Below are 12482 nucleotides of genomic sequence, written 5' to 3'. Positions count from 1 at the left end.
ATAAATTTATAAACTTAAATAGTAATGTTTTGTTTGTTTTCTAAAGTAATTAAATATTTACAATCACTGGGGACATCACATTTTCCCGCCCTAATATTAAACATCGTCACGATGTTTGTCTACTACAAATACATCTGGATAAGTCTTCCTCATAACCTGTTTGTCCTCCCAAGTGGCCTCCTCTGGCCCAAAGTTCTACCATCGCACTTTAACTTGGGTGATAACTCGTGTCCGCAACATTACTTCTCTCTGATTGAGTATATCTTGGGATTTGACCAAGAACTCGTCTTCCGGTTTGAGCTACACACAGTAAAGAAATTTTAATCACCTTTCCTTTGGCAGTATGTCTTGGTAAATGTTCATAACACACTATATTCTCATAGAGGATCTAATTACCTGTATATACTGCTAATTGATTATGTGGTTAGGATCATATACATATTTTTTTAATGCAGAAACATGAGAGACATTATTCACATGTATGTGACTGGGAAAATCAAGTTGATAGGTCACAGGTCCAATTCGGGCCAGAATTTGGAAAGGATCGCAAATTCGAGGTGCTAATTTAGCACACCCACTCCAATACAGAGTACTTCTCATGGCTCATAAATGAATGTAAACATGATCTCCGACTTGAAACTCCCGAAAACTTTTCTTTCAGTCAACAAAAATTTTATGTCAGTCGTGGGGAGTATTTAAATTTGAGCGCACCTTTTTTACTATATTTTCCATTTCTTTTAACATGTCAGGACCCAGCATTATCTTATCCTCCGATATGCTCCAGCTCAAGGGTGTTCTGCATCGACATCCGTATAATACTTTGAAAGGACTCATTTTCAAGGATGTATGGTAACTATTTTTGTAAGCAAACTCCACTAAATGTATATAATCTTCCCATTTGGAAGGTTTTTGCATTACATAAGTCTGCAACATGTCTTCTACTATTTGATTCACCCGCTCAATCTGCCCATTCATATGAGGTTGATAGGCAGTACTAAAGTGTAATTGGGTGCCTAAACCTCCAAATAAGGATTTCCAAAAAGCTGATGTAAATTTTACGTCATGGTCAGAAATTATGACTCTTGGTATTCCATGTAATCTAAAGATATTTTGCATAAATGTGTTGGTAATTTGAACAGCCTTAAAAGTAGATTGTACATGTACAAAATGAGCAGACTTTCTCAACTTGTCAATTACTACCATTATTGAATCTTTCTTCTTTTTAGATTTAGGTAGCCCTATAATAAAGTCAATGGAAATAGTTTCCCATTTCCACTCCGGTATAGGCAATGGGTGGAGTAATCCGGCTAGGTGTTGGTGTTCCACTTTCACTTTTTGACACTCCAAACAACGGGCCAAGTATTCATCCACCTCTTTTTTCATACCGGGCCATAAATATTCCTTTCTTAGTGTAGTGATTAATTTCTGATATCCGGTATGGCCTGCACAAGGAATTTTGTGATATTCATCTAAAATTACTTGTTTACTATTTTTCTGATTTGGAACATATATTCTTCGTCAATAAATAAACATAACGTTTTGATTTACCTCATATCCCAGCTGTTATTTTTTGCTTTCTGAATTTTTAGCTTGCTGCCATAAAGTTTTATATTCAGGATCTTGTATTGCTGCTTCTTTAATCTGTTCTTTGAAAGTGGTATGCACCTTAATAAAAGAGACAACGTAAATACAATTTACCTTCCTGCTTAAGGCATATGCTACATGGTTTTATTTTCCTTTTATGTGTTTGATGTCAAGTCAAATTCACTCAGAAAATCGATCCAATGGGCCTATCTAACGTTCATAGTAGACTGTTTGAAATAGTTAGTTAAACAATGATGATCTATCATTAATAGAAACTTCTTACCCAGCAAATAATGTCGCCACATTTTTAATGTGTGGATTACTTTTGTCAGCTCAGTATCATAAGCCAAATACTTTTGGTCATGCTCCTTAAGTTTCCGAGACTCATAAGAAATCACCCTGCCTTCTTGAATTAGCACGCCACCAACACCTTCCTTGGTGGTATCTGTGAAAACAATGTATTCTTTATTTGGGTCTGCCATACTTAGAATAGGTGTGGTAGTAAGAAAATTCTTCAGCTGGTCAAAACAATTTTGACATTGTGGGGTCGAATGAAGGTTTTCCTTTTCTTTTGTAAAGAGATAATGGGGTATGCCACCTTGGAAAATCATTCAACAAATCTCCTATAATAACCAGACAGGCCCATAAACGATCTTATATCAGCTACATTCTTTGGTACTGGCCATTCCATTGTGGTCTTTATTTTCTCTGGGTCCACAACAGTGCCATCCTTGGTAATGATGTGTCCCACATACTGAATTTGTTCCTTAAATAAATAACATTTGTTGAATTTGGTGTACATCTGATGCTCCCTCAAAGTTTGCAGGATAATTCTTAGGTGTTCCTTATGCTCCTCTATGTTCCGAGAATAGATTAATATATCATCAGTAAATATCAATACAAACTTATCTAAATATTGACGAAAAATGTTATTCACTAGACACATTAAAGTCGCTGGTGTGTTAGTTAATCTGAACAAAAACACAATGAACTCGTAATGCCCATAGAGAGTTCTAAAGGTTGTTTTGGCTATATCCTCTTCCTTAATCCTAATTTGATGGTATCCTGAGCGAGGATAAATCTTTGAAAATACTATCGCCCCCTTTACTTGGTCAAATAGTTCATCAATAGGAGGCAAATGATATTTATTTTTAACTGTCATCTTGTTTAGTTGTTGGTAATCCATGCATATTCGTAAGGTTCCATCTTTCTTCTTAAATATGAGTACAAGAGCTCCCCAAGGTGAGACACTTGGTCGTATATACTTTTTATCAAGTAGTTCTTGTATTTGCATTTTCAATTTAGTTAGTTCTAGTACACTCATACGATAAGGGGCTCGAGATACTAGGGAAGCTCCTAAAATCAACTCAATGGTAAAATCTATGTTCCTTTTAGGAGGTCGTCCTAGAATCTCCTCGGGAAATACATCTGGAAAATTATGTACCATAGGTGTACCTTCGAGAGTACCATATTTTTTAGTTGAATTGATATACCCCACCTGCATGGCATAAATTTGACATCCCTTTCGAATACATTTCACTAATTAAGAAGCTGTTACAGGTCTTATTTTCAGTCGTCTTTGTATACCCTGAATTTCTTGTCTCAAACCCTCTTCATCCATGTAATTAATAATTTTATCTTTACAATTAATGAGAGACCAACATTTCTCTAACTAGTCCACACCTATTAGGACATCATATGAACCTAATGGTAAGACATTCAAATCTTCCATAATAGGCTGACCTGCTAGTCTTAAAGGGAAGTTACTGACTTTAGCTAGCACCCTTCTCTTTGTACCTGTGGCGAGTTGTACTAGCCAAGGGTTTTTAAATTTAACAGATTGCAAATGGCACTGCTCAACCATTCTCGAGCTTATATAACTCAAAGTAGCTCCTGAATCAATCAAAATAGATACAATTTGGTTGAAGATCTTACCTTTGAATTCCACCACTGTTGGCTGGTATTCTGCCTAATGATCTTTAAGGGATGCATTGATCTTAGGAATACTCCTCGCTACTTCACCCACAGTTGATGCTTCCTGAACTTGTTCCACTTGATCTGTTCCCTTGCAATATGGACAATTTTTAACATAATGTGATCCTCCACATCCTCAACACTGTACTGGAGGTGTAGCTGCTATCTCCACTTCTATTTATCCAGATTTCTCATTTTTTTTTTTGACTCACCTGGAACTCTGAATCTGGGTTGATTTTAGTTCATATTTATGTTTGACTAACCTTTATGGGGTCCTTTGCTGACAACGGTCTTGTTTCCCTTACTGCTAGAGACAAACCTTATTCCCTTTTTATCAAACCACCTCTTTCCTCCATCACCCTTTGGTCGGTTTTGCTAATGGCATATACTAGCCTTTCGTATAACCTCATCCATGGTCTTTGGATTGTCAAATTCAAGACGTTCCTTCATGAATAATGGAAAACTGTTGATAAATCACTGCACCTTTTCTTTCTCTTGCCATATGTAGGGAACATATCGCAACAATGATGTGAATTTTGTTTTAAATTTGTCTATGGACAGTTGCCCCAATCAAAGGTTATGAAACTCTTCCACCTTCTCGTCATAAAATATTCTAGCTAAGTATTTTTCCTTAAAATACCTTTGAAATTTTTCCCAAGTCACATTCTGCTCATTAACTCCACGTACCATCTTTACTTCCTCCCACCACAAGGTGGCCTTTCCTTGCAACTGATAAATGGCTAAGCGAGCCTTCAAATTATGATTATATTCATACAACTAGAAATACTTATTCATGTTGATAAGCCAAGCTTCAACAACTTCCTCATATTCACCATCAAAGAGAAGAGGTTTGATCTTTCGAAATTCACCTCGCAACTCAATTTTCTATCTTTTTTTCTTTCTGCGATCTGATACATTATCATATCCCTCCTCTCGATTCTATTCACCTCCTTCCGTTTTAGAGTTTTCATTTCTGAATTCCTGCACTCCAATCATGTTTCCATGTTTGGGACTAGGAATCGATTACTGCTGATTCTCTCTATCAGACAAAATCTTCATAATTTTCTCTTGTTCTTGCATCAATCTTTCATTATCTTCCAGCATCCTAGCCATTTCGTCCTTTAATTTTTGTACTGTTTCAAAAATAGTAGCATTGGTATTGTGTGGCTCCTCTCCCAACTCTACCCATACCTCAGGATTGGCTTCTAGAAAGGATGTTGGTCTTGTTCTTGTCATGGTCTATGTGGTGTAAGTTCAGTTCTCCTCATGTTGGTTGTCTTTCACTTCTTTTCTTCTTTTCTCTCTCTCTTTCTCTGTGCACATCACAACATTGTCAATCATTTGTTCCAGATGTCTCAATTTTGCAACCTAAGGCTCTCATACCACTTTTCATGTCTCCATACATTCACATCATAAAAACAGTAAAATAAAAAAAAAAAATCTACATTTATAAACTACATTGTATTAATAGTAATATTAATGCGCTGAACTTATGAACATTATACCACAGTGGATACGTGATATCCTAAGGAATATTCATTAAATGATGATATTCATTTCCCGCAATACACATGGATTAAATTTATGTTAGTTACATTGTGAAAAGGTTTAACTCTAATTCAATGTATTTGGCCTTCCGAACGTTGGCAGAAGCAGGACTCAGGAGTCTTTTGTCTACTCTCCAGTTATCGAATTTTCCTCGAAATTATCACTTCATTGATGGTCCTCCATGATATGGGTTCATCCAATGGCATCGCGAAAATACTTATCACTTTTGTCAACTAGACTGTAAGGTATTTTGGTAATGTTTTTCTTCGACTTGCAGAGACAACTGGTTTCGGCCAAAACTTCTATAACCTCATGATTCACATTACCACTTGTTATGTACAGTCTTTCCTTTGTTGCTACATCCCCACTCTAATTATGTAGTTGGCCTTAGGTGTACAACAAATTGACCAAGAATTCCATTACTTCAGTGAGATATCTTATAATCGCAGCCCTGACTAGGTACAGGTATTTTTGAGTTTTTGTTTTGGAATGTCGTTTAATTGCTTCTTAATTCTTTTTCTGTGTTTATGTAAATGGTTTCTTGGTTGACAGGCTTCTCCAAAGGTTCCTTCTCACTCGAGAAAGGTTATGCAAGGCTCACCTTCCAGAATCCTATCGAGGGTTACAGTCTTACTCTTTCAGGTCTCCGGGTATGTGAAAAGCTTTATTCTAGATTCTACCAGGCTACAACTCATTAAGAGATTAGTTAACGAACCAGTTCAGCTATGTCACTTCTGCCTTTCTTAGTTTATTTCATGTAAGGGTTTGTGCTAAAAAGCCTTTAAGGTTGTAATTTTTGAGTTAGAACATGGAGTTGTTATCTCCATTAATTGGCTTTCTCGGTATGTGGCTAGTGCTGCTTTTTGTGGAAAGCATTACTATGAACTTGTTATGATTTTATTGGAAATTGTTAATAATGAAAGTTCCTTATGAGATAGAAAATTTAATTATGAAGGGTTTCTGTATTTTATTGTTTAATTTTGTTTATATATATAGCTACATGATTTGTGGAGAAGAAGAGGGTTGTTATCAGGGATCAAAATTGAACACGTCAGAGCCCTTCAAAGGGTCTCTGGCAAGTCAGAGAAGTAAGAAGAAAATTTTACCAGTCAAAAAAAATTTTAAAATTGATTTTTGTCATTTAAAAAAAAAATTGGAATAATATCTTAAAATTTTTTAAGAAGTGCTGTCAAATTGTCAATTTTTTTTTAAATTTCATTTTTCCTGAAATTAAAATTTTAGGAATGAAAAAATTAGAATTTTAGGAATGTTGAATTTGTAAATTTCTTTTCATGTTAAAACTTAAGTCCCATTTTAGAAACTCCCATTTGAAAAACAACAGTTTCCTTTTGAGTTGTTTTTTCTAATTGTGCATATGATGCAAGTTCTTATTACGCCGTAAGGCGTTTCCCTCTGAAATCAACTCCCCTCTCTGCTTACCTGTCATCGTGTAAGCCACACGATTATATGTTAGACGATTGCAACAATTTCAGCCGTTGATCGTTGATTCAAAAGGGTTGCCCAAACGGTTTGGGCGTTTCATTTGGCAGATCGAATAGTTTCATCAGGGCAGCTGAACCGGGCTCTCTAGTGCTACATGCGTCCCACTAACCCTGTTGGCGGGCTTTTCTTGTACTGTCTGTGGGTGGAGTTGATTGATCCCAAGGCTGTACTGAGCAGGCAACACATTCTCACAAATCCCACATTCTCACAAATCCCGGTGTTCTCAAATCCATCGTTGAGAAAGCGGACATGAGAGAAAGCGATACCGTCCTGGAAATCGGCCCGGGTACTGGAAATCTAACCCTAGAGTTGCTGCAGGCCACCCACAAAGTCATCGCAGTCGAGATCGATCCCCGGATGATCGAAGTAGTTCACAAACGCATAAAGGGGACCGAAATGGCTCAGAGATTGGAGGTGAGTTCCAATTTCCTTTGCATCTTGTTTTTACATTCATTCACCTTATTTACCTCATTAACAATATGTCAATTCCACATGGATTGTGACTCTTCATGCCCACCCCAAGTTTCAAATCCTCAGAGACATGTTTTCCCTTCATGAGCTGTTGCTTCTATGCACCTGTGTAAGCAGCGGCTCAGGCTCCGGCTCCATGTGGATGGGGCAAGGTGTAGGTCTTCTGCCACAATCACTGAGACATATGTTTTCGAATCTCTATTGTCAGCCTGCTATAGTTCGTTGTGATATTCACATAATGGAAATGGGCATGCTTTCTGCATGACCTGACTTCAGTTCATCGTGATAATCCCATAATGGAGAAGGGTGCGCTTGCTGCATTTGTAAACTGGAAACATCAACCAAAAAAAAATCCTACATTGACAACAATACTGAAGAAGGTTTATTTGTGAAATACCACATACATTAAAACTTTTTCAAATCTTTGCCAATCTGAAAACTGGGTTTAGGGTGAATTTCTCATGCCTATGCGATGAAAACTGGCTATGGGGTGAAGTCCTCATGCTTATGTGATAGCAGCCTTCTTTTCTTCAGTTACTACCTTTCTCCAATCTAATGATGCTTAGAAGTACCTGTGTGCTTTGGGAAGCCATAATCTTGTAACGTACTGCACTTTCTGTCTGGCAATGAAAAATGCCAATTTTGGCAATAAAACACTTCTTCTTTTTGCAAATTTGATGTTGCAGATGGATTCCCTACCCCCTTATGTCCAATTGGGCACCTCAGTATTAAATTTATGCAATTCAAACCTGTAATTCCAAGATTCTGGCAAAATTTCTGCCAGATTTACAAGGAAAATGCACTGGAAAGAGATTCTGTTTACTGCAAGGTTAGCCTAAGCTATGTGCTTTGCAGGTTCCCTTGTGATGTCTTCGTAATTGTCTCTTGCAATTCCTTTTTTGTTCCTTGTGATTGTTGTCTTTGGTGATACCTTATTAATTTTTGGGATTACGATAAATCAAAGTTGCTCTTCTCTAATATGACTATCTCCTTTTTCTTTTCTGTTATGGACAGTTGGTGCGAGGGGACATACTACGAACAGACTTGCCAACTTTTGACATATGTGTAGCCAATATACCTTACCAGATATCATCTCCGCTCATCTTCAAGCTTTTGTCCACCATGCCCAAGTTTCGAAGTGCCACCCTCATGCTTCAGAAGGAATTTGGCCACCGCCTCGTGGCAAAGCCTGGTGATTCCCTTTTCAATCGCCTGGCTGTCAATGTGGATCTTCTGGCCAGTACCAAGCTCCTTATGGATGTGAGCAAGAGGCATTTTACGCCATGCCCTAAAGTGGATTCCTCTGTTGTGAGAATCGAACCAAGGGCATGGCCTCCTCCAGTCGACTTGAGTGAATGGAATAGATTCACTCTGATGTGTTTCACCAGAAAGAATAAGACTCTCGGTGCAATCTTCCTGTTCATCAATTTTAATCTTGAAGGCATATATCCCTGCTATTGTTTATTTGCTCCCCAAGATTATCTTCTTTAAAGGCATTTAGAGCATGGATGGCAGCAATTTCTCAACAAACAGTATAGGTAAATTTGCATTGTATGAGCAAATGGAGGAATTTTTCCTTTTTAGTTAAAAGGACGAATCATCTTCGGTTTTTCTTTGCAAGCAATACTTTAAGCAGACATGCATTTCAATATGAATTAGTTATGTTTTTTCGATCTCTTCATATTTATTTTCTTCAACATGTTTGAAACCTTTTCTTCTGGGAACTATTGTTTTTGCAAATATTTTACCTTGAATCAATTCGTCTCAGCATGCATTCAAGTTAGTTAGAATGGAATCACATAGGTTTCAGCAATTTAGCCTAGTCGGTTGTCTCATTAGTCAGGACTTATGAGATGTATGTTAAAAGACTGAAACCTGCTTATGTTAAGGTGAATTTGTGCTGAAAACAGTTTTCAATACTCACGGATCAGACCTTGATCCGAAGAAACTTGTGGGTTAATGGAAACTCATGATCACAGATATAACTGAAAAAGGGAAAAGGAAACCCTCCTATTGAACGATTTCCTCTGCGAAGTTTTTCTCAAGCTCTTGTCAAATACAAGGCAAACTCTTACATTCCAGCTTAACAGAGTTCTTCGCAGAACTGAGGTTTTAAACATTTTGTTCGTAACTGACAGGAAAAATATCTTGAAGATGGATCACTTTCAGCTGCATAATTTTTTTAGTGTCTTGTACTCTAAAGTTGGAGTACGAGGGAAAATATTCCTTGCTCATTAAATAAAGCCTCATCTGTGACTCCGTCAGTAACAACCACTCTTTAGAAGGTAGGCCCCGATATAAATACCAACATTTTGAAAGAGAGTCTAAAATCCTGAAAGGCTCTAAAGGATCATAGTGTACAACGGTGACTTCCCCACAAAGATTAGTCTTGCACATTACACAAGACTTGATCGAAGGATTTTCTGCGTAATGAAAAAGGCAATATGGGAGATTCCAATCATGTTCCAAGGCATTTTTTAAAATGTGGATGTGACAAAAGGTTGTTGTGGAATGTGCTGTTTGTATATTTTAACACACTAACACTTTACAACAATGAACTATCAATATTCATGATGAAAATAGCAATAGGGAAGATTTATCTGCATAATGAAAAGACAATATGGGAGATTCCAATCATGTTCCAAGGCATTTTTTAAAATGTGGACGTGACAAAAGGTTGTTGTGGAAGGTGTTGTTTGTATATGGGAAATTTCTTGATCATTGTGTATAATCCTAATGTTGATAGATATGTCTACTAAGTGGTTCCAGTTAATGAGGCATTGATTTGAGTGGTCAATATATTTTTATTATTTATCAAAGTAATCTTGTGTTGTATTTGTGTTCTTCAATTTATGCCTTACGGCGTTTCCTTTGCAACATCTGATGCAAATGCTAGTTAATTATTATGTCACAATTACCTTTTGATACCATTACATTTGGCAGTTGTTCCCATTTCAAAAACAACAGTTTCTTTTCGAGTTGTTTTTTTTAATTGTGCATATGATAGAAGTTCTTATTAATTATTATGTCACAACTACCCCTTGATACCATTACATTTGGTAGTTTCAATTGAGAGCGACTAGATGTCAATATGGGCCATGTATTAGGTCTGTAATTTCATTGGGTTGTGCTTGAAGGTTGCCTAAAGCAAGGTTTGATGACGATTTAAGTTGGAGAGGAGCATAGATTCATCATTCAGCAAACGACTTTCAAGCAAGGTTTAAGCACGATTTATGCTTGGAGAGGAGCGCATTCAACAAGCTTCCTAACATACTGGATTTGATTTGTTTGCGGATTCCCAATTCCTGGTATGTTTTCATATTAAAAAAGAAGATACCAAAAACATATACACATTTGTACATTCGTTTGTTGAATCCTAAACCTGTTTAGAATTTTACTAAATTTTTTCGTTCATGCAATAAACTTAAATTTGATTGAGCTACTTGTATATTGGCTTGAACGTTTTGGTCACAAAAATTTCCTACAAAATTAATCCTTATCTAAACTGGAGCAGGAATATAGGTCTCATTTTTATCCATTAATGGTAAATGCATTCGATATATTAGTTGTGGCTCATATCAGACCTGCCTTATATACAACATCCATGGGGTTGTTGTTCCACCATTTTCCTGTGGCTCATATCAGGCCTGCCTTATATACAACATCCATGGGGTTGTTGTTCCACCATTTTCCTGTGAAAAAATAAAAAGAAATTTGAAAATAATTTACTATTGTCAATTGAATTGCTCTTTTTTTTTATGCTTTTCATTATAGAAGTGCGACCTGAATATGTGCCCTTCTAAATGAAATTAAGACCTGCCCTTCAAATTTGATCACTGGTTGTTATACCCACGTTTGGACTCCATATTTCTTTCAGAGTTACAAGCATATCAGTTAGTCTGGTTCTATTTCAACTGTTCTTTTCTTTAAAGAGAGTATTAGTTGCATTTCCCTTAAATTTGCTTCGGTAACTTATATGGTCCGCTCTTTAATATTTATTATTCAGTCTCTGGAAATACGTGGGGTTTATTTTTTTGGATTTTTCCTTTGAACTGCCATAATTTTGTTAACGTTTCAGTTATTGCATCCTATCATACTTCTAGTTTTCCTTTCTTTTTCATTTAGGATAAAATTCCTTATTAAATATGCAGAATGTGCATAAAATATGGTTTGGCCTTAAATTCAGTTTTCTTGTTCTTTACAGGTTTTTCCTTACAACATAGATCTAGAGTGATAAGAATTTACTTTGATTATCTTGTAGTAATATATTGTTCTTGCCATAACTGTTAATACTACTCTTTGACAGGTTTTAGGTTTAATCTGGAAATTCCTTTTTCAGATTTTTATTTTCCTCTTAAAGGTATTTGCATTGTAATCACTAAAGATTTATTCCTCTAAGAACTCTATTATTCATTTCTACATATTTGTAGAGTTTTTCCTTAAGGTATATTAGTTTTTGTATATACTAGAGCACAATTTATAAATTTCTGTTACAAGCCAACATGCTTAACTGATCTAATACATTAACCTTCTTCAAATAGTATTCATATCCTTAATTCAACAACATAATTAACTTACAGGAAGTTATAAGTACTTATCTAGTTCCAGATGTAATTACTTTCGATTGTTTGAAATCAAATCAACTAAAGTTGTCAATTTTCCTCCCAACCATGAGACTCGCCTTCAAGCCCAAGTCTCCCCCGAGTTGTTACTCACATGCAAGATATTTCCTGTAAGATTATCAACCTTGTATAACAGGAAATTTCCTATAAGGCTATCGGTCTTGTATGTCACAAGTCTCCCCCCGATTTGTTACTCACATGTAGGATATTTCCTGTAAGACTATCAACCTTGTATGCCACAACAGGAAATTTCCTATAAGGCTATCAGTCTTGTATGTCACAGCTATCTGGTTTTGACAAGACTTAGCTTTTGGGATGCGCCTGACATATCAGCAAGAAAACCTCTCATTTTTTTTCCTCCCTTCATCTCAGGTACCAATGCCCTCTTGATTTCCTTTCCTCTAGAATAAATATTCAAGGAAGTAGTTAGGGATAGGTAACTACCTATCCTAATTACTTGACAAGTGAGAACTATATGATTGTCATCATCAAGATATTTACCTTATGTAAAAGTTTAATCAAAGTAATAAATTTATAAACTTAAATAGTAATGTTCAGTTTGTTTACTGCAGTAATTAAATATTTACAATCACTGGGAACATCACACTTCACTATTGCTAAATATTTGTATTCCCTCCCATATCATAATATAGTATAATCATTATAAAATAATAAAAAAAATCTTATATATTAATAATATATATTAATTTTTTTATAGTAAATATTAAAAATTGAGTTTAGAATATATATTTAATTCTAGTAATTTATACATTTATTCTT

At 35.9% G+C, this 12482-nt stretch overlaps 1 protein-coding gene across 1 annotated transcript; it reads left to right on the top strand.

Moving 5' to 3' along the window:
* The first annotated feature begins 1289 nt into the window (after positions 1–1289).
* LOC149139128 (ribosomal RNA small subunit methyltransferase, mitochondrial-like) lies at positions 1290–8597 on the top strand. The gene is made up of 4 exons (XM_089450604.1): positions 1290–1359; positions 5659–5756; positions 6787–7023; positions 8095–8597. The coding sequence occupies exons 1-4, from the start codon at positions 1290–1292 to the stop codon at positions 8569–8571; spliced, it is 882 nt and encodes a 293-aa protein (XP_089306730.1). The 3' UTR covers positions 8572–8597.
* The last annotated feature ends 3885 nt before the right edge of the window (positions 8598–12482 follow it).

Source organism: Pinus tabuliformis, chromosome X, assembly GCF_031772625.1.
Source record: "Pinus tabuliformis cultivar Carrire ecotype Pingquan chromosome X, CPIR1, whole genome shotgun sequence".
Classification (NCBI taxonomy): domain Eukaryota; kingdom Viridiplantae; phylum Streptophyta; class Pinopsida; order Pinales; family Pinaceae; genus Pinus; species Pinus tabuliformis.
This window is presented reverse-complemented; position numbering and strand designations above follow the sequence as displayed.

Coding starts and splice junctions, on each gene's coding strand:
- LOC149139128 (XM_089450604.1), top strand. CDS start 1,290: ATGGGTGGAGTAATCCGGCTAGGTGTTGGTGTTCCACTTTCACTTTTT. Junction 5,757..6,786: donor TTACTCTTTCAGGTCTCCGG/GTATGTGAAAAG, acceptor TGTACTGAGCAG/GCAACACATTCTCACAAATC. Junction 7,024..8,094: donor AAATGGCTCAGAGATTGGAG/GTGAGTTCCAAT, acceptor TGTTATGGACAG/TTGGTGCGAGGGGACATACT.